General features: G+C 40.2%; 1 protein-coding gene across 6 annotated transcripts in view; it reads right to left on the minus strand.

Moving 5' to 3' along the window:
* Window positions 1–22,219, minus strand: part of ADCY5 (adenylate cyclase 5) — a 194,110-nt gene that overhangs the window by 24,143 nt on the left and 147,748 nt on the right. For all 6 annotated transcript variants that reach the window (XM_081188287.1, XM_081188284.1, XM_081188283.1 and 3 more), the window contains 4 exons: window positions 19,505–19,645; window positions 11,597–11,619; window positions 6,971–7,115; window positions 5,700–5,797 (listed from right to left, as the gene is read on the minus strand). In XM_081188287.1, the coding sequence (XP_081044413.1) occupies window positions 5,700–5,797; window positions 6,971–7,115; window positions 11,597–11,619; window positions 19,505–19,645 (407 nt within the window). The remainder of the gene's footprint in view (window positions 1–5,699; window positions 5,798–6,970; window positions 7,116–11,596; window positions 11,620–19,504; window positions 19,646–22,219) is intronic.

A 22,219-nucleotide genomic window follows, 5' to 3' on the forward strand; every position in this document is an offset into this window, starting at 1 on the left:
TGGGATTTCGGCGCTCCTGGACGCCGTCTCTGATCCGCGCCGCTAGCTACAAGAACTTCAAAAGAAACAATTAGGATGAAGCGAATGCACATATTTCAAGGAAGGAGGGGGAGTAAAGACTGCTAACAGAAGAGATCTCTGATAAAACAAGACGAGTCGGAGGAACAAGAATAAATCATGAGAAGATACGCCAAGACTTGGTATGGCAAAGGGACTGATGGGGGAGGGGGGGGAAACTTTCCTTTCTTTCCTCTATGTGATTAAACAAGAACCACTCCCCTTACAAGTCAGAAATGTCGTTTTAATGACTTAAGCTGTGGATTAAAGACTGTGTGGAGATAAATTTTCTAACCAAAGCATGTTTTAAGAAGATTGTGGAATGTATAAGAGCTTTGGAATGACGCAGTTAAAAATACCGTCGCCATGTTGGCAAGCTCTGTCGGAGGACTTGAGTCTGGGAGGAGGAATAGAGCTGCTTTTGTATTGTGTGTGAGACTCCTCAGAGGGACTCAAGAACGACAGTTTGCGAGATAAATGATGGAAAGAGCGATGTTATTTATGAAAGCAATGATATAAGGAAACCATCTCGATATGAGGATTGGACGAATGGAAAAATTCACACAGGATTACAATTGGGGTTTATCTGCTTAAGGAGATTATCAGAAGAGATCATAAAGAAAAAAAGAAATAATATATACGAACAAGATGAGATGTGGAAACAGCAAGATAAGACTGGATAGAATTATGAACTTTATCTGGACTGATTTGGATATTAACGCAGCAGCAAGAAGATGATCAGAATCCCCCTTCGGAACTTGAAATATGGGTCCCCTCAACAAAAATTTAAAATTCGGCTTTGTAATTCGGAATTTATGTGATGTGATTTGATTTGATTTGATTGGTCGGTTAATAAAAATTATTTTTTTAAAAAAAGAAACTTGGCTGGTATGTCACAGTAGTGGAAGGGAACTGTTTCAATGGTGCACAGAACACTAGGTAAAATCAGACAGTTCTGTCTCTTTCTTCATCTCCCCTCCTTGCACCCTTCCAATTTTGAAAAAAGGTCCAGTGTGTGGCCCAGTTGCATTGGTTAGAATATTTTAACTGAACAGTGAGTGGCACAGCAATGACAGTGACTTTTGCCACCTCAGCACAGAAGGTGGGGCCAGGACCTGGTAGTGCCAGAGCAGGGAGGAAATATTTTCTCTTGTGCCAGTACTGATACCTATGTATTGGGTAGATCGGTTTCCCAGCTACCATATAGAATCCAGGTTATATGGGCTTGTTCAGAGTAATACCTCCACTTCAATTCAGAACATCATTGCCATGTTTATGAGTGAAACATTTCCATGTTACCTTATTATTAAAAACAACAAACAAACAAACAAAACCGGCTCACCCTTCCCTTCCTATTGCTCAACCTCATCCATAATTCAACAACAATCATTATCACGCACGGTAACATTAAGGCTAACCACACGAAAGCCAGCTGGGTTTCATGCTCTTCCTTGACTACAAAGAGCATTTCTACTTGCTAATATATTCATCAGGCTTTTGTGGCTTTCCTGCTGATTGCAATAAATTTATCACTGCCATTTTGCTGAGAGTTTTCATTTCTGGACCCCTCCATGCTTTTGGTAAGTATCTCATGGACATTTACAGTGCTCAACACACAAATATCCATTGCCACACAATGTCACAAACATTGAACTGGTTCAGACATAATGATTTCAATCCAATAATCCATGGCTTGGGGTCCAAGAATGATCTCTCCTTGAGTACCTAATTTCAATGAAGTTTTCTTAAACTATTTTGAACCAGGAAACTGTTGTTTAAGTGCTGCTTACAAAGCAGAAGTCTTCCTTGAACCCAGACATGCAAAGAGAGGAGAGAAGAGGAAGCATGTGGGCATAAGCCTCATTCTTTGTCTGATGAACTATAGTTTACAAGACCAAGATGGTTATGTCTGAATTGAGCCATCTTATATGTATAATTTGGTTGTCCCAGCTTTTCTTAGAGAATGTCTGCACTACAGACAAATATTTACACTACAAATAAAAAGCAAATGAAGCAATGAACCTCTAAAATACACAGCTGAGCAATACCTTTATTAAGACCAATTAAAATGCCACAAAATAATGGCAAAACTTTTGAGTTCTCCAGAACATTTAATCAGGTAAAAAGTTACACAAAGCAGGGGGAGGGGGAAATGTACCATAATCAGGTTGGATATTGCAGCCATAAGGTAAGTTTTTATATTTAGCTCCTTCATCAAGTCTCTGCTAGGTGTTACAGTTATCAGGCTACACACCCAGGATTCTGGGATAAAGACTCAAGGGCTGCTTCCTATTTTTAATTTTGCCGATATAAAGACTGAAGTGTTTGTCTATTTCTTGCTCTCTGCCTAACTAGGAAGCTTTGTCAACATCCAGTCTAAATTTTTTACTTCTTAATTTTCCCTGTATTTCACCCCACCCCTCACCCCAGTTTTGTGTGGCATATTGCCTGATGAAGAGTTCTGGATAACCAAAAAGAGTGCAGATAAATCAGTTTAATATTGTTGCATGCCACCCCAATCTCCAAGTGGTCCTGTGAGAAAGAGTTAGTGGCTGTCTAACAGAGAATTGTGAGTGTCCTCAACAAACCACAATTCCTAAAATTCTCCAGCAGTGGAAGTAATGACAGCATTATTGCTTTAAAGCCAAAGTAAGTTTGCAGGGTAAGTTTAGCTGGGAAAATGACCTCTCCAAGGATTTGTCCTAAAGCTCAGACTTGATGGCTTTCACCTTCCCCACAAAGCTGTTAGAGCAAAAGTGAAAATTAGCTGCTAATCGTTTTTTGCAGCGTGTATTTTGATTCCGGACTCTAGACATGGCTGCCAAACTACTGTTAACACCTCTGCTATTTTGAACCACCGCTAAGTAGAAAGCTGGCCTCTTTACACCACAGTTTTATTATGGGTAAAATTATAACTAGAGTCCTGCTTCACAGTCTACAACCCTGTGAACTGAATTACAGTAAGATGTGCCTGGGATTTCCAGTTTCAGCAAATAATACTTTAGTTTACATTGCTACATTTTTGTGGCTATCTTTGCACTCTCCAATATAACCGAAGTCTTATCATCAGGCAGCTTCCAAGATCACGTTGTTCTGGATTGCCTTAGCAACATCCAGACAAACTACCATGCCTGAAGCACATGATGCTTGAGGGCTTTGCCAAGATGAGCCCTGGATCCAGCTCAAATCTAATCCACTTTCTTTTTCTCCTGGCACTACAGAGACCATCAGGGAAACAGCATCATATCATTGATGCAAACAGACACATACTTGGGAGGGAGAGGGTCTTGCTGCTTGCATACAATTTTCCACTGTCCTGGCAGCAGTCCCCATTCCTTGAAAGAATATACTGCTTACGCTGTTATAGCACAATTCCCTGACTTACCTTTCTTGTTGCTCTTATGGCGTTTGGGAGACAAGAAGTGAAGGGTACTAAGAATTATCAAAGTGATGAAATCTGTAGGTGCTCATTGCAAGGGGTGTGTAGGCAGATCACTTGCCTGTGAGGATGACCCAGTATATGGTTGTTGCTTGAGATCTTTCTTAAAAGCAAACTCTGGAGCCAGCCCAACTTCTGCCATATTTGTTACTTAGCTAAGACAGCTAGAAATGATTATATATATATATATATATATATATATATATATATATGGGTAGTTATGCAATGTGTAATATGTTACACTGAATCTTTAGGCAGTGGGTGGAAATCAATGTTGAACAATTACAATTATTCAGTCAGAACAATAATTTCTGCTTGCCATACAGAACAATCTCCCCTCTCCCCACCCTATGTGCTGCTCTAGGGGTGTAATCCTAGGATCCACTAAGTCCTGGCACCTGAAGACACATGTAGCACATAATGGAAAGTCATTCCAAAGTAAAAATAGCTTTAAAAAAAATGTTTCTTGGTCAGAAAGGAAAACTGGAAAGTCTGCTTCATCTGTAAAAAAAGCCAACAGCAATGCAGACCTTGCCTCAGCAATAGATGCTTTCCCAACTTTACATAAGATGGGTGCGTTGCACCTTCAAGGAACATGGCAAAGGTCCCTATTCCTGTGATTACTGGGCCATTTCTGTAAAAGCTCAGAAAAGGCACAAATCCTGTAACAGTTGTGATTACTGAAGAATAATGGAAATCACAGACCTCTGATCTAAAGCCTCAGAGATGCTGAGCTAAGCCAGAAAGAATAAATTTAGTAGCTTTTAATCACACATTAAAGTGAAGAGATCGACCTAAATTTAGCTGCAAGCCTCTTTTTTGATTTCTCTTCAGTTTTCCTAGATGGAGCCGTCTAAATTTTAGATTACATGTTTTTGGATCCCGCTGCTTTGTGGAACTGATTTTCTGCCTCTCCTTGCACAGTGCTTTTTCTTTAACCTCGAAGAAGAACAAGCCAGGATGATAAAAGCAGCAGTAAAAGGCCTAAGAAGTTTCGTATGTGGGGGGTGGGGGGGACATGGTGACTTCAGCCACATCTTGTTTCCTGCCACTAACCTTTCCATCCTTTTCATCTCCACACTCCCTTACCTCACCTCACATTGCTTCCCTGTCACTCTCCTGAACCCAGCTTCTTGGTGGAATTGCAGCCACCTTTACTGCTGATAATGCAAAACTCCAATATGTAGTCCAAAAAACTTGCATAAAAAACCAGTCTACTCATACCATTTCTCCATCAATATTTTAAGATCCAGAAGATGACAAACAATACCATGAGCGGAAAGAGAAAGGTCATGGACTAAAACATTTGTACCAAAGGACAAACAGCAAAGCAGGAAATAACTTATTAAAAAAAACAATTAGTAAACATAAAAGTGATTTGTTTCAAAGCATCAAATAACACATTTTAGTTTCAATCTTGGTTAAAACTGAACCAAGTGGATCAATAACAGAATTCGAACAATTGATATAGATACTTATAACACTTGCAAGTAAGGGAAATAGTATCCAAAATGCATAAACTACTCAGAGTCAATACCACAATGGTATCAAAAACCTTTGCGGAAAAGATACTGGAGAAACAAGTTGATCAGGAAAAAATGGAGTCAATGTGGAATAAATACTACTTAAAATTGCTTTAATTAAAAAAAAGCAAATGGAGAGGTTGTACCTCTGAATAAATGACACAGCCAGCCCTCATTGCTGAAAAGGATATATCACTATAAGAATATTTTATGCTATACATCATGGGGGAGAGTTATTTGGTTGTTTCTGTTTTTATTTTGATTATGTATTCTGTGTTGAGCAGGTTTAGGCGTTATGGTCAAAGCTGCATGCATGTTATTTATGTTCATGATTCATTTTGAATGCAGGTGTTGAGTTTTCTACTTGCGCATAGAGTACAATGTTGCAAAGCGTAGTACCCTAGATAAGCACCCACAGGGTCTTTTCCTGTGATATTTATGTGAAAATAGACTAAATCATATTTCTCAAAGGCAGAAATAAATATACATAAACTATAATATTAGTAACAACCAATATTACATTACAATACCAAAGGAAATAAATGTCAACAATAAGCACTGCAGTTTGCCACACAGCCACACATTATGGCAAAGAATTTTACTTCACTTTAGTGCAAAGAAGCCAGGGATAGTAAAAAGGAAGATGGATTGTGCAAGGGAAGATATAAAGATCTACTCACTGTGGCACAATTGTGATTTGAACAAAGCAAATGAAGAGGAAGACTATGGAGGCACAAGCCACATATGCACCAAATCGATCGTCCACCTGTTTGGAGTACTGCAAGGAAAGGAACCATGTGTTAGATAGTGAATTCTCATGTTATAGCCCCTTTCTGAATCTTGCATTTCTTAACAGATTTGCCTCTGCCCTTATTGCTGTGTTGTCAGCTTGACAGTGGTACAGGGGGCTATAAAATGGAAATAAACTGATACTACCTTTATAGGCAATTACTACAAATTCATATATTAGATAGGAGGACACATATCTCACACAAAATACCCAGTGCCAAGATCACCTTCTTCAAACATCTGCTGAAGGTTTCCTTCACTAGTGCCTCTCCTAGAGAATATCAACAAAAAAGGGCTGCTTGCAGGCAATTTTTTAAACAAACTCAGAAACTAAAAGGGAAAAACTATGAAAAAATGTGTAGAAGCATTCTTATTAGGAATGATGAATTCTGAGATATCATGTAACATTGTAAATATATGCAAAGTTTCAAGAAAAGCAGCTCATCAGTTCTTCCTCACCTGTTCAAATATGCTCATGGCCCAGGACTAAATGCAATAAAGCAATTGGAAAAGCAGCTGAAATTAATGTACAAATACTGTCTCCCAATACACCATATCTGACAACATGCTTTTTGCTATCTAGGAGACATCTGAGAAGCATTGGTATGTAAAAAGAGGCCAAAGTTCTTTAGTAGGGCAATATAAATTTATTAAGTATCGATGTTTAGACTGGGGAAGAAGAAGAAAAAACAGAAGATTATTGAGGCCGGAATACAAATGACAATGGCAGACTGAAATCATTAAAAAGTCTTCCCAAATTGTGTGAGAAGTGGGGACTGGGGGTTGCAATTTAAAGCTTTTTTAAAAAAGGTGTGTGGGGAGAAGACTGTGAACCTCTCTACCTCAGCTGAATACCAAAGGGAATTTTTACCCACTCTCCCCAATGGGCTCCAATACTGGAAATGAAAGAGCTGGGGGGGGGGGGAAAGCAGCTTTCAGAGAGATTGAGGGGGGGCAAAAGGAGTGGTTTTTTTGGGGGGTCTATGCATCTGATTCACATGCCTCTCTTGAACTTTAAACCATGCCCCTTGCTTTACAAATGATTTGCACCGATTCAGATTTTACAACTTTAAAGTTTAAAGATACAGATTTGTCACCATCATCTGTCTGGTTTCATTCTTAACTGACCTCCACAGACACACCTCTTCTTGAGGAATATTACCTTCTTCTCCAAGTCAAGTTCCCTGAATGTTAAGAGAAACTTGCGAACGTGTTCAGAACGTAAGCGGTCAATACTCCTTGCATCAATGGCGCGGCCTAGAAACTCATCCACTTCATCTTCCGGATTCATGCTTTCCTGGATATTCCTATAAAGCAGAGACCAGTCAGCCTGGGTATTTACACCAGAAGAGCCTTCAACAATGTGTCACCCAAAGGATGAATCAGTTCATCACTTTTGCCTATTGCAAGCCTACGCTGGGTTTCTAATGACAGTCTGAAGGAAGAATTCTACTGTCATTTTGGAAACATGAATTTATTCTGCAGCAATGTAGGCGGCATTTGTAATTCTACGTAAGGCTGCCTTTCCAAGCTTCATCAGTGCCCTATAAGCCTTCATATTATGCTGACCCTAAAGGAGAACCCAGTGACAACTTATGAAACTGCAATCTTTTGGGTTTCATGAATTGCAGTAAGCATCTCCCTTTACTGTTATTTGCTATCAGGAAATTTACAAGTGGTACCTTGCAGTGTATCCTCACCTGCTAACAGCAGTGGCCCAGACACACATCCTTCAGGATTCTCTAAGCTGCAAAAATGGTCCTTCTGTATACAGTGGTGCCCCGCAAGACGAATGCCTCGCAAGACGAAAAACTCGCTAGACGAAAGGGTTTTTGGTTTTGCGTTGCTTCGCTAGACCAATTTCCCTATGGGCTTGCTTCGCAAGACGAAAACGTCTTGCGCTTTTTTTTTAAAAGCCGCTTGAAGAGGTGCAGTTGCAACGGACCGTGCTTCGCAAGACAAAAAACATCGCAAGACGAAAAGACTCGCGGAACGAATTATTTTCGCCTTGCGAGGCACCACTGTACTGCAGGGCTCACCCAACCATGCAGGGACCACATTGCTTTCTCAGTGCTGCTGATTTGACGACTTCATATGAAAGAAGTCAACCTGACTGTAGCAGATCATACTGAAGACAAACACCTAGGTTTCTTTTTTCAGCCTCTTGAACTACAGAGGGAAGCTACAGTATTAACCTGCCTGCCTTCAGAAATAGTATTACTGACCTCTTTAGAAGCCACACTCATAACTACAGAGTACATTCAAGGGATCTTTGCACATCTGATAAGAAACGATGCCCTGTAAACCCTGTGAGGAAAAAGGTTCTATTTTGTCACCTTATCCAGAAGAGCAGAAGAGCTCCGTCTCAAAGGAAACAAAATCAAAATCCCCATACCCAAAGGTACCGTATTTTTCGTTCTATCGGACGCACATTTCCCCCTCCAAAAATTAAGGGGAAATGTGTGTGCGTCCTACAGAGCGAATGCAGGCTGCGCCGCTAAGCCCAAAGCCAGAACAGGAAGACGGAGCACTGCGGAGCACTCCGTCTCGCAGTTCTAGCTTGGAGATGGCTGTGTGCACAGCCTCTCCAGGGCAGCGGGGTGCCTTCACCCCGCTGTCCTGCAGAAGCTAGCAAGGCTGTTCCCAAGCCAGAACAGTGAGACGGCTGTGCGCAAACCTCTGCAGGGCAGCGGGGCGCTGCGCTCCAAAGGCTTCAGGGATCTTTGAGGCTGGCGGTGGGGGAAAGCAGCGCTTCCCCCCACCGCCAGCCCCACAAGCTCTGGTGAATGTACCTTGAACGCACCTTGTTTTAGAGGGGGAGAACAAGAATCCCCCCCCTGTTCTCCCCCTCCTATGGTCCGGTGCGTCCTATGGTCCGGTGCATGCAATGGAGCGAAAAATACGGTAAATAATTCAGTTTTACCTCATGGCTGCTGTACACCCCTTATGAATGGTAGGTAGTATCAATTTTTTTGAACTTGTTGATGATTTTATGTTCATAATTCATAGTTCAAGTAATAAGAAGTAATAAGACCAAATGTATTATGCTATCACGATTTATCACACCCAAAGTAAAGAATTCCAGCTCTTTTCACAGTCAAAATCTAATATTTGCTATGGGAAAACTGAAACAGTATAAGCCTTGGATAGCGAGTTAACCATGTTAAAAATATCATTGAAATTTGTCTTAAGAAAATTAAAGTTCTTTTATTAAGAAATGAATGAGCAATCTAGTTAGGGATCTCTACATTTTTAAAACTAGCTCTGTTTCCAAGAACATAAGAAGAACATACTGGATCAGACTGATGGATCATCTAGTCTACCATCCTGGTCTCACAGTGGCCAAGCAGATGCCTGTGGGAAACCCGCAAGCAAGATTCTCGCACAAGAGCACTCTCCCCTTCTGTGGCTCCCAGTAACTGGCATTCAGAAGTGTTACTACCTCCAACTGTGGAGGCAGAGAACAGTCACCATGGCTAGCAGCCATCAATAGCCCTACCCTCCATGGATTTGTACAATTCTCTTTTAAATCCATCTAAGTTGGTGCCCTGGGGGGCTGCACAAGAAGATAGCTGTTTGTCCCCCAAGGAATGGATCCCTTCTAAGGGCATGATGTTTCCCGCTACCTCAACACCTTCATTCTTCCTGACAGCAGGGGAACTATCAATATATATAGGTGGTAGGGTGCTTTATATCACCCACTGATTTGGAGGCGGGGGTGACATTAAAAATCTCACCCACGTCACATGGAAGAGAACCTATAACATTCTACCTCACATCCTTTGCGGAGACTTCAAAGCTATTTTACCTCTGTGCCATGAATGTTCTCATTTAGCACAAGCCATGTTTTAATAAAATGGCAGCAAACAACTGCACAGCCCAGATCTTGAATTATTCACCTCAGATTTTCATAGCCAAACAAACTTCACTTGGTCTTCTCTGGCATCTCTAATAAAAATGCTGCTTTAACAAACACCCTTAATTAGGCAACTGGTGAGTTGGAGTTCTCTGTCTCCCATCCCACTCCTGCCTTATATAACTCATATCTGAAATTCCTCAGATGCCATTACAAATCTAATTTGTATACTGGGGTTACAGACAGCAGCAACCTAAGTATTAGATAGGGTATGCTTATTAAAGTCAGTTTTATTGTTCATAAATCCAGATAAAATATGTTTAAAGAGGTGTACTATAATCCCTAGTATAAACTTTTCCTGATAAAAATAGTAGAATTTAGGGCATTCATTAGACAAAAAACTTTAAAGTGAAGTTATTTTTTCATATGTGATTTTCATATCACAAGAAAGATCTATGTTCTAAAAAACACTTTGATTCAAAAACAAAAGATTATTACTAATTTGAGGCAGTCTGACCTGCTAAAAGATTTAGACAAACAAACAAACAAACAAACAAACAAACAAACAAACATGTTAAAGATCCTAAGAAGGCCCAGACATTTAGTGGGAATTACCCTTGTTAATAAATTTGCAAAAGAAGGGCATATTTCCTGGGAAATGATTCTTAATTAAGCTTTGTATAATGGCTCTTACCACAGTCATTTTATAGAGCTTTTAGTCTTATGAAAGCAATTAAGAATTGTGAAAGAGGGGGGAAATATTTTTTTAAATCTCAAAGATTTGTTGAAAGTAAACAAAATGGGAAGAAGGAGTTATACAGATCCTGAATTCAACACTTTAAAAAGCACTTGATTTTTTCCATCATTTTTCTTTTTAGGTGTGATAGAGATGGTTTCTTCCTATTTCCTCATTGCTTTATACAGTTTGAAAGTAATGGGGCATCCAGCTATTACCTTATCCTTCTTTATTACTTTTATTCTCACGTGCACATAGATACAAAAGCTGGAGATCAATAATTAAGTCACTACCTCCTCCACTTCCCATCTTTGGATCAGGAGCTACACAGCAACAATACAAGCAGCAGCAGCAGCAGCAGCAGCAGTAGGGCTCATGTTTTGACTAATCAAGAAGCATCTCCTTTCTGGCAAATTGGCAATTAAGTCACATCCTTCATAGTCAGAGAACTACAAGTGCTCCCCTCCTTTAACATGAAGTAGCCTTACAGGACTTTACATCAGGCAATCTCTGCAGGGCTCTTGTAGGCGACAACCAGCAGTTAATCTGTGGCATCCCTGAACTTCTAAGGTTATGCAGAAAAGGGCTAATAGAGTTCTACACTTCCCCCACCTATTAACTTTCTCCTCCATTTTTCCTTTGTGCCATGTGAAAAAGATGTTTGGAGTGCTCCAAATAATACTTTAGATGTGTCACAGAGAATGAAACCAAACAGTGCTTGGTGTCCATCTTGAAACAGAGTTGTTCAGGAAATGCAGGGTTGCTGTAGTTAATCATCACAATGACCCTGTGAGTTAGGTAAGGCTGAGAGTTAGTGCCTCTTCTTTTCCCTCTCACTTTCTTTTTAGTTAACCCCCCGCCCCCGTAGCTGCTTATTCTTGAATTTCTCAAACTGGTGACACCCAGTTTAAGAGCCTTTCTACACGTGCAACCTTTTTAAAAATGTGGCTCATCAAAGCTCCCCTAAAGAACAAAAGATAGGTGGCAGGATGGTATAATGGTTATGTATGTATTCATCACATGGGCTTTATGAGCCTCTTATGTATTGTGTTCCAAAACCTAATAAACATTGAATGAGGAAAATTGTGACTTAAGGAGATGTATTATAATGAGAAGGTCCTCTCCACAATTTGTAGACGGCTAGCTTGAAAATTTTCGTTATAATAAAGAGGAATCAATTATATTTTTTCTCTTACTTGTCTTTTGGATCTTCAAAGCCCTGAAAAGAAAAAAATATATACAAATTAGCTAGCAGAATGACCTCAAGTACAATGAAGAATTCTGAACCATTACCCTACTAAATATTTCCATTTGTCCATATCACGGTGATAACAGTCATGCCAAAAGAAGGCAACATTATCAGTTATGAGTCAAAGAATAGAAATGTTTTGTAAAGTTCAACATAAAGGCTATAAAGTTGGTCACTTAAACTTCTGTGTCTTACACCAGCTGATGTAAACATCATATTGTTCTATCTAAAACTCTTCCACAATGCACTGTGGTCCATTTTTTTACTATGTGTCCTTACAAATGATGTATTAAAGTAGTGACTGACTGGTAGGTCGATCTGGATGTTTACCTTGTAAAAAACTGATATAATCACTGATACCAGCTAGTGATCTGCTTAGTGCATTCTGAATGATTAATTAACTCAATCAAACTTGTTTATATTAATTCAAACAATCAATATAAGTAAATAATAATAATAATAATTGATTCAGTAGCACTGCAGAGACCAACTAAGTTAATTCTGGGTATAAGCTTTCATGTGCATGCACTCTTCTTCAGATACCAGGTATCTTCAGAAAGAAAGAAAGAAAGAAAGAAAGAAAGAAAGAAAGAAAGAAAGAAAGCAAGCTTGGGCAAACCAGTCCTTCAGTGGCCTCCTTCTTGAAATATTCAAAATTGCCAACAATTTCTGAGTTACCTTGGGAACAGAACAGCAACTGCTCATCTCTGCAAAGATCTTGCTGCAAAAATATCTCCCTGATTATGTTCAGAAACATGACACTAGCATAAAAAGGGGGAAAGAGCACTCTCCCAACCTCCCCCCCCCAAAAAAAAGAGTGGGAACTAAACTCCTCTGTATATCTCACAGATATATGCCAAAAATATGATTCTTGGCTACTTGGTAAATATTAGCTTGTCCTGGGTCTACTTTGTTTTGTTTGGACTGGGAAAAGGAACCCTTAAAGCAACAAACAGTGAAGGCATTTCAGAGCAGAGGTTTTCCTAAAGCTGATGGTAGACTCTGGCCACACTCATGTTTGGCACACAATCTCTATGTCAATCACTTCCAGATCTCTTCCACTTTGGCTAACTAATGCTCAGGAGACAGCTCCTCAATTGCTCTGTGCAGAGACTCCTGGAAAAAGAATTACCCACTCCACAACACCACCATCAAGGAAACCATGGCAACAAACATTGCTACAAGAGGGAAGAATCTTTCACAACTGAGGACACTTCCCATTTGTTGCTTTTTAAGGGGAACGACAGCATATCTCCTTAGGAAAACCCATACTGGAGGTGCCATGGACATAAGAAGAAACATGAGTGCTGGCCCATCTAGCTCAGTACAGTCTACGATGCTGCAGCATCTTTCCAGCATTTCCGAGGGGAAATTCCCAGCCCTACCTGGTGATACTGGTGACTTAAACATGGGATCTTTTGTGTGCAAAGCATGTGGCCTGCCACTGCTCTCCCTCCACATATATAACCTATGTATGAAAAGCAACCCATAAAAATTGAGAAAGGCTGTTAACATAAAACAGGGGTAAGGAACCTCCAACCCATTTGGCCTGCCAGACTGTTTCGGTCAAGTCACACTCACTTGCCCCACATCTGATGTCTTATCAGGTATTGGAAACGTAAAGGCAGAATTTGGACAATAGGAGCTTTGCCAGCACCATGGATCAGCGGAGTCTGTACAGTGCTTCTTACATGCCAACTATCAGCTGAGTGTTGGCAGTGTGTGCAGTACTTTCCAAGCTCCAAATAACAGCTGATTGTCAGTGCGTGGGAAGTGCTGCAGCACAGTTTTTTTGCCTGTACGGTTCAATTTCAAATCATGCAGGTAAAAATGGGTCACCTGACATAATCATAACGTCAGGTGATTAAAAATTAAGCAGCAGTTCCCACCCATTAAGCTCAGCTCAGAGGTGCCTGGAAATAATTTCTGATTGGCTCACAGGGGAGCGAGTTCCCCACCCCTCATATAAAGCTTCAGATAATCTAAACGAGACTTCTTTATTCAAGCAAATTTTCAAATTGTCACCTTAAAAAAAACCACACACACACAGATACAAACAAAATTGGGCCTGTGGATTTATGGAAGTACACACTTTAACATAATCTTGGACAGTAAGATAATGATTTGGAAACAAAGTAATGGAAACAAAGTAGGTGAGCTGTCCAGTCTTGGCTGGTTAGTGACAGCTGCAAATCAAAGCCAAGTTCAGGAGAATGGAACAACAGATGATTTCTGATGAGGGGGCAAGCCAAGCTACAAATTAGAAACAGAGACATGAGCAATGCTTAAAAGAGAGAAGGAACCAGAAGATGCTACAGGTAGGCCAGCTATCTGTGGTCTGATGAACAGCATGAAAATGTAAAATTACAAGGGAAAAGAGTAATGCTGGCAGTTCAAGAGCTGCTTCCCACAACAGGAGATAAGAGATAAGAACAGTATCTTATGTGAAAGGTCATATTTCCTTTTAACTTAATAAGCAGTTTCCTTACATTAAAAACGTAAGAGACAACAACTATGAAACTCTTGATTCTCTTTCACACATGGGGCAACCCGCCCCACCAATTAAAGCAACAAGAGACAGTGAAGTATTTTACTCCTGTCTTCCTCCAGCGGGAAAACAAGTCATGGAGCAACTGTGTTAGCATTATATCTGAACAAGTGAAGGTTTGTTCTAGGGAGGTAATACAAAACCACACATGGGACCCAGGAGGTGCTGTGAAACCTGGGGCTGATCACCAGCCAGCTTCAGCTGCCTCAAACCCCACGCAGCCCCACAAGGTAGTTCCATTGGGAAAGGGTTAGAACTGTGTGTGAACTAATATGTTTTACCATGGTTTATGGCGTGACACTGTGCCCAAACATAACCACTGTGTTGGAAAACAGCACTGAGAGTGCTGAACAAGTTATTTTACTCATATACCTGCAGCTGGTGCATGTTCACGACCTCAGACTCTTTTATTTAACCCAGTGTGATAAACTGCTATTTTAGCAATGTTTGCTTTGCACTGTAGGCTAAGGAACTTCTGTTTTATGACTTATTTGGTATGTAATTTTCTGTGATGGATACTATTGGTTTTTCTAGTGCATTGCACAATTGCATGGAAGCATAATTAAGAAAAGTTTGATTAATTATAAACTCCTAACTTGGGTTTTGTAACATGAAACAGTACCAGCTTTGGCATAGGTTTTTTGGGGGAAGTAGGAGTGGGGCAAAGAGATTTGCAGGTTTGTAGTTAGTGGAGCTATCCAGAAGCAGATTAATCATAAAACACAGGTCTTCACTATTCCAAGAGCAAAGATAGAAGAGTTAAGAAAGAAATGATGTTCTACAAAGAAAGACAACAATGGCTGGAAACAGAGTTAATTTTTTCAGAGAGTTGAAGGTGGAATAATAGAAGCATTGTTCCCTGCAATGTGCATTCTCATTCCAGTATCATCTCTGGTAAACACACTTTGCAAGCTTTTTTGATGCTTTAAAAACAAGGAAAAAAGTATTTTAAAACAGTAGGCAAGGGAAATTAATATGGATACCAAGGATAACAACTGCATCTATTAAATTACCTTTGATTTTATCAAATATGCACAATCTATTGCACATAGCTACCCTCTACCAGCTTGTCATGGGACATTGTTGAATGATACATTTGTTTGATTCATTCTTGTTATAGGCATCACTTTAAGTCTTGGATTTTAATTATAATTTAACGCCAGCTCTATACTTCTGGGAGAAGGATGGGTTGGAAATAATGTAATTGCTGTTGCTTTTAGTTTTGTTATATTTGAAAATCACTAAAATAGGGGGAGAATGATATCATCATTTTTTTTAACCTTTTCTCTAGCCTATCATACTCCCTCCAGCTTACACAATTACTAGTCACAACATGCATATTTGAAATGCTGTCAGCCAAAGGAAACAAATAAACTCTTCTTTGTATCAGTACAATGTTAGCACAACACTGAGCCCATACTCAGTACACAAATCCCCACATTTTTCACTGTAAGAAACACAAATCACGCATGTTATTTGTGTGTCAGATTCTCCAAAGCTAGTGCTATGATGCAGAAACATGCAATTCCCACAAAATATCCATTCACAAGTAAGTTAAAGAGAGAAAAGTTGCGCCATCTTCATGTTTCAAGATGTCTTCTACTCATACAGTGCACAAAGTGGAGGGTATTTTTTTTAAAAAATCGCAGTTTGATATTACAATAAATAATAATGTTTTCCCTCTGAATCACCAGCTAGACATAGCAAACTCTAATTAACAACATGATGCATAACACCTCTTGGCACAACTACCCTTTTCCTATGAATAGGATGATGCAAGCACCCTTCTAACGCCAATTGAAAGCAACATCTAATTATAATTACATGCTAGCTTGATTAGAATCTCTTAATCACATCATGCTTTGTGAGTTTGCATGACCAAAAAGCCAAGAGAGGTTTTATGTGAACAAAGGCTGCAGCTGCACTGATATTATGCTACTCCTACTTGACAAAACTGCATATGAAAAGCATGAGCATAAAAGCAAAATAACAAGAAAGGAGGGAAAAACCACCAGCAACATTCATTTTTAAGCCATATTACCAAATATATTCAAGCTGGTTAAACTGCATAATAGTGAATGTACAATTACTCATAGTAATATGTTTGCAAAAACATACAATGCTATATGATCAACTCAATTACAGCCAGTAGAAATCTCTGCTTTTTCCATCTTTTTTTAAACAGAATTAACATTACAGGTAATTATGTCTCATGCCATATTCTGAAAGAGATGCAGGTTCAAAAGCATGTTCTTAATTTGGATATGCAGGATTGCATACCTGGATGAAGTTAATTACATAATTTGCATTCCCTTACACGCTGTGCAGTTGGTTTTAATATGAGACATGTTCTAGTCAGTGTGCAGTGCAGATGTATCTTTATCTTTGAAAGAACCATTATTTTAAAAAGGAAACAGATTTATTGGGTAAAGCCTTCTGTTAATTCACAGTTAATATGTGAAACTTCAGGGACAGGTATTTGAAAGAACATTATGTGAAACAAGTGGGTATGATAATAAGAATACTAAAATAGAAGTGAATCTCAGTGCTTTTTCCCCCAGCTGGAACTCACCAGAACAGAACTCCTTCACCTTTTTGGTGAGTTCCGGCAACTCTTTGTAGCGCTGCTGGTGCTGGAGTGATCCCCCTAAAAAAGCCCTTTTTCTAGAAAAAAAGCACTGGTGAATCTGATATTGCTTTTTCAATATTTTGTTTTTCCTCAGGGTACATTTCTGTTAATAAGCCTACTTATTTTCAATAGTACTACTATGCAGTAAGTAATTTGAGGATTTATTATCTTGTTTGTCTTCCTGATGCATGCAGAATGATAAGCCTACATCCTCTAAACCAGGGTGTTGCAAGAAATTTGGTTGCGAGTTGCTCTAATGTTGTTTCTAATGTTACATTTTTACTTCAATAATTTCCATAAATCTATCATAACGTAATATGAGAGCAAAACATATAAATAACATGTAAAGAGAATGCAAGTGTCTATTTCACAGCTAAGATATGCCCGGTGAATTTCCGAATATGACCACCAAGAGGGTATTCAAGCTGCTCAGCACTAAACCATGAATATAGTATATAAACTTTCTAAGAAAGCAGCTTGCTCCTGTCTTGATTAGATACTGCAACACACACACACACACACACACACACACACACACACACACACACACACTATCACCACTTACTTACTTCCTATAATGGCAACTTAAAAGTAAAGGTAAAGGACCCCTGACAGTTAAGTCCAGTCGCAAACGACACTGGGGTTGTGGCGCTCATCTCGCTTTACTGGCCGAGGGAGCCGACGTTTGTCCACAGACAGTTTTTCCAGGTCATGTGGCCAGCATGACTAAGCCACTTCTGGCAAAACCAGAACAGCGCACGGAAATGCTGTTTACCTTCCCGCCGGAGCGGTACCTATTTATCTACTTGTGCTTTCAAACTGTTAGGTTGGCAGGAGCTGGAACCGAACAATGGGCGCTCACCACGCCGCAGGGATTCGAACTGCCGACCTTCCGAACAGCAAGCCCTAGGCTCAGTGGTTTAGACCACAGCAGCACCCGCGTCCCATAATGGCAACTTATCCAGTCAAAATTGGGTCCAATTACTTGTGAGTAAGTCCTACTGAACAACAGTGTTGTCACTTCCAAGTAAATATTCAGGGGACTGTACTTTAAGCTGGTTTTGGACACTGTACCCTAGAAACACCTGGTGTTCTGTGGCAAACAAAAGAACAAGTTCCATATCTGTTTGACTCCTCCAACCCAATGGGGAAGGGTTTATGGACCATCCACAGGACACACTAAGAAGAACTCACAGAGTTCAAGTCAATTTTGCTGAATATTCTGTTTCCCACAGGCATCTGGTAGGCCACTGTGGCAACAGGATGCTAGACCAGATGGGTCATTAGCCTGATGCAGTAGGCTCTTCTTATGTTCTTATCTAGTGGTGGGTTACACCCAGGAATGTGGTGTCTCTCATTTCTAAAAGGGGCTGGGCTGAGCTTTGAATGACAGTGCCACTCTTGGCAGTCCTTAGGCTCCCAAACTCATTGCCCAGCTAAGCAATAATACCTCTATTGAAGATGAGTGAGGGGCTCCTGCTTCATGTCTGACCAGCAGATTATACAGCTGAAGCAAGTACTGTGTTTTCCCCAGTAGTCAAGCCCACAAGCCACTTTCACAGTATATTTTTGAGTTTTAACACTGAACTTTGGGCTGTTGGTGAAAGTACTCCTTATTCTTTAATGTGAAACTTTCCCTTTAATTATTGTTCTGTGCTGAGGCTGCCTCCAGACTGCCGGTATTTTGCCAAAAGGATTCAAGCACATACTGGAAAATTAGGTTTGCACAATTAAACTGGATTAAAGTTGCCCTGATGCAACAAACCCACTTTAAAAGTGGACTTCTCATGGTTAGGAAAATGACAGGGATGAATGAATGATTAATGGGAAGTATGACTGCCACACAAACAAATGAGTATGAATGCTCATTTTCAAATAACTGCCTTGCAAACTAATCAGAATGAATTTTCAATAAAGACCAGACATAGTCTAACCTCTCCCTAAGATTTGTCCAAGCAAATCAAGATGAATGCTCAATCAACAGGTCATCTGGAAGAGCTCTGCATTTCATCTTCTGCCTCATCATCATTGTGTGAGAAACCCTTGCTTAGTCTAACTGGGGGAGGAGGGAGATCAACAACAACAGAAATAAATTAAAAACAGATTAGACAGGGTAGACCCAACGTAGACTGCTTTGCAAGAAACATAATAGGGTATAGTAAGCCATTCCGCATTCCCTTTTAGACAGTGCTGTTTGTGGGACTCCCCGCCCCCCAAAAATGCAAGGTAAATTACACAGTTTACTTTACCTTTCAGATTGTGTAGTAAGAATGGCCTTGTCTAGGATAAGTGTTAGCAGCAGATGTTTGATGCAATTCGGGTTGTACCAGTCTTTTCCTACTGCTGCCGTCAGTCAGTCCTGAGCCCAGCAGCAGATACTGATGAGATACAATCCAACCCTCTGGCTGGTCCTCACAGTTTACGTAAAGGACACTATTTTTTAGAAACAGTATTACTTGGGGGTTGTTTGTTGTTGTTCTTTAAAGTTTGAACTACTGTTTATGAGCTCGGGGTTTATAGAGCATGTTGTATCTGGTTTGATTTGTACCTCAATTGCTCCCTAACATAGTAATGCCACAGCCACCATAGACTAAATATAGGAATATATATTTACATATAAACACGCAAACTTCACACACAACAGCAACACATTGCTGCATAAAACTGAACAGCGTTACCATTCTTTTCATCTCCTTGGAAACTTGGTTGCTGCCAAGATGGTTGTAAAAGGAGCGATCTACTCCCCAGTGTGGTGGGTTGTGGCCAATGGAATTAGTGCGCTGACGATTCATCTTGGCTATTGTCGCTTTCTCATCTTTCTAGAAAGAAGAACATAGTAAAGAGATTATATTTTGAAACATTTCAGTGGCTATATGTCATCCTAAACCCTGTCTTAACTTCTTTATAATCCTCAACCAGCATATTAACCAAAATCTTTAAGACTGAATGGCTGTGATAAGTATTCTTCTCATGTTACTCACTATATTACACTCCCTTCACCCTATGGTCCCCTGGCAGGTTACAACAAATAAAATGTTTAAAATAGCAAAAGTTACAGAAGTAAGGTGTCAAAAGCCATGGTAAAGGAGAGGTGGATTTTCAGCACTCGCTGAAAGCTGTATGATGAAGGTGTGGGAAACGAGCTCCACAACTTAGGAGCTGTCACGGATAATGGCCTCTCCCAGGCCACCATCCCACCATGGAACCCTCCACCCATCTTAGCACCCAAAAGGGTCTATAGGGAAGGAGGTAGTATTTCAAGTATATGGAGCCTGAGTCATTTAGGGTTAAAATTTGTTAGAAGAATTTGAACATGGCCGCATTAAACAAAAAATTCATAAATGGCAAATCACAGAAAGATCAGCAAAGGAGAATTGAACCCCATGATAACCATGCCTTCTCTTTTCTGCATCCAAAAAGTGCTGTTTAATGTAGAAGAGCTCCAACTACAGATGTCTAGTACGAGAATGCTGCATTATGACCGAAAGTGAGGTTCAAGTGCTTCTAAAAATATAATACTATGAACTCACTTAGTTATGTATTTAGCTGGCTTTTTCCTTTCAGAAATAGCCGCAATGATTTATTTTACATTCCTAGTCTGTCTATTTCTGCCTTCCAGCTGAAAGTGATTTTACATCTACAGATTTAAAAAATATATCTCATTAGATGCCAAAAAAGGAAGAAAGAGCAAATCAGTAATCTGCAGCTAAATATTTATTGCATGGCATGAACAAATGACATTGTCTGTACATTTTATTATAGCTCAGCTAGGGGTTTTGCAACTAGTAGTTATCTAAAAAGCTGCCATAAAACCAAGCCTTTATCTTTCTTTAAAACTGTTTCATTACATTATAAAACCCTCCTATTCACAGATAAGAGCTGTCATATCATGAACTTTCTCTAACGATCATATTTCTGACTTACTGAGAACAATGTGTATTAAATGCTTTGAGCACTTAGGAAAGACACTTTGTATTATTTCAAGAGGTTTCTTCATTTCAGGGTTTGCCAGTACATCCTGCAGTCCTAACTTCACTGGAGCAGGATGTGGGAGAAAATGGAGCGGCAATTTTTTTTTTAATCTCACCTTACTTTCTAATACCAATAACAATCCAGCTCAGGAGAACATTCCGAGTGGACTGGGTCTCTTAGTCTCATCGCTGGGACAGTGCAGACAGATGGAAGACCAGCCCAGCTGAGCACGGATAGCTATTTCCCTCGGTACCCATTCTGACATGCCTTAGTTAGGACAGCTACTTCTCTTGTAAAGGCTAATCTGACATATTCTAGGACATCAAATGAAACCAGTGCAGCCGTTTGTTTATTTAAAACAAATAGAGAGAATTTCCACCTAGCACAATGGCAATCATTCTGTGAGGGCAAGCTTTTCAGCTTGCCAGACGAAACAGCCCCTGCTCTCCTCCCCCTCCACACTGTTCTGGGGGTTCTTCCAGGCATTCGCCGCCCCAGCCAATTCTGTGGGCTTGGGGAAGTCCAACTATGCTAGCAGAAGTCCTTGCATGGGCTTCTGCTAGCAGGAATCATTGTTTGAATCCTGCCCCAAAGCTGCAACTCAGTAAACAGAATTGCACTGTTAATTCACATTTCTGTTTTGGAGGGTATTCTTTTTATTCTGTTTGTGTTGTTTTAATATTGTTCTGTCTATCACAGTAATGGGGGAGGGATCGACCAAACAAGCCCACAACTCTTAGCACCAGTTAAAAGACATTAGACAAAGGCCTGGTCCACATGTCACACTACGCCAGGCCTTGGCCTTAGGGGGAACAATGAACTCCCATAGCACAGCATGCAGCTGCTATGTCACGGCAAGCTAAGGAAAGGTTTGATTTAGCATTTTGATTTAGGATGTTGTCTGAATTCAGACTTGTGGTTGAGCTCTCTCCAGATTTACTGTGAGCTACAACCACAGGGCCCAGGGTGGTAGTGGGGTAGCAGTGAGGGTGTTTTTATCGGCAGTTCTACTGTGGGGTATAGCTAAGAACAGATAAAAGGAAAACACTTATCTATGGCTATAATAAAGTGATGTAATAGCCCTCCAAGTCAATAAAAGGAACTCTTGCAATGGGCCACAAATTGTCTTAGGTGTGTTGCTGTTAAAGTAAAAACTGGGTGCGGGAATACACAGCCACCCAGGCCGTCAGACTAAGTCCGCGGGTCCCTGCGGAGGAAAATGAGTTCAGCCAGACACGGGAGCAAGCAGCAGAAGATCCGAGTTTATTGCACAACAGGTTCAAAGTGAGATTGAACCCCCGAGAATGGGGCGACATAGACTTTTAAAAGTTCCCTCCGTGTCCCAGAATACAGTGCACGAAACGTCATGAATACATTATGGGAGGGTTGGGTTTCGCGAGTAACATCATGAATATATTTCT

This window comes from Podarcis bocagei (genome assembly GCF_964188305.1).
Source record: "Podarcis bocagei genome assembly, chromosome: 1".
In the NCBI taxonomy this organism is placed as follows: Eukaryota; Metazoa; Chordata; class Lepidosauria; order Squamata; family Lacertidae; genus Podarcis; species Podarcis bocagei.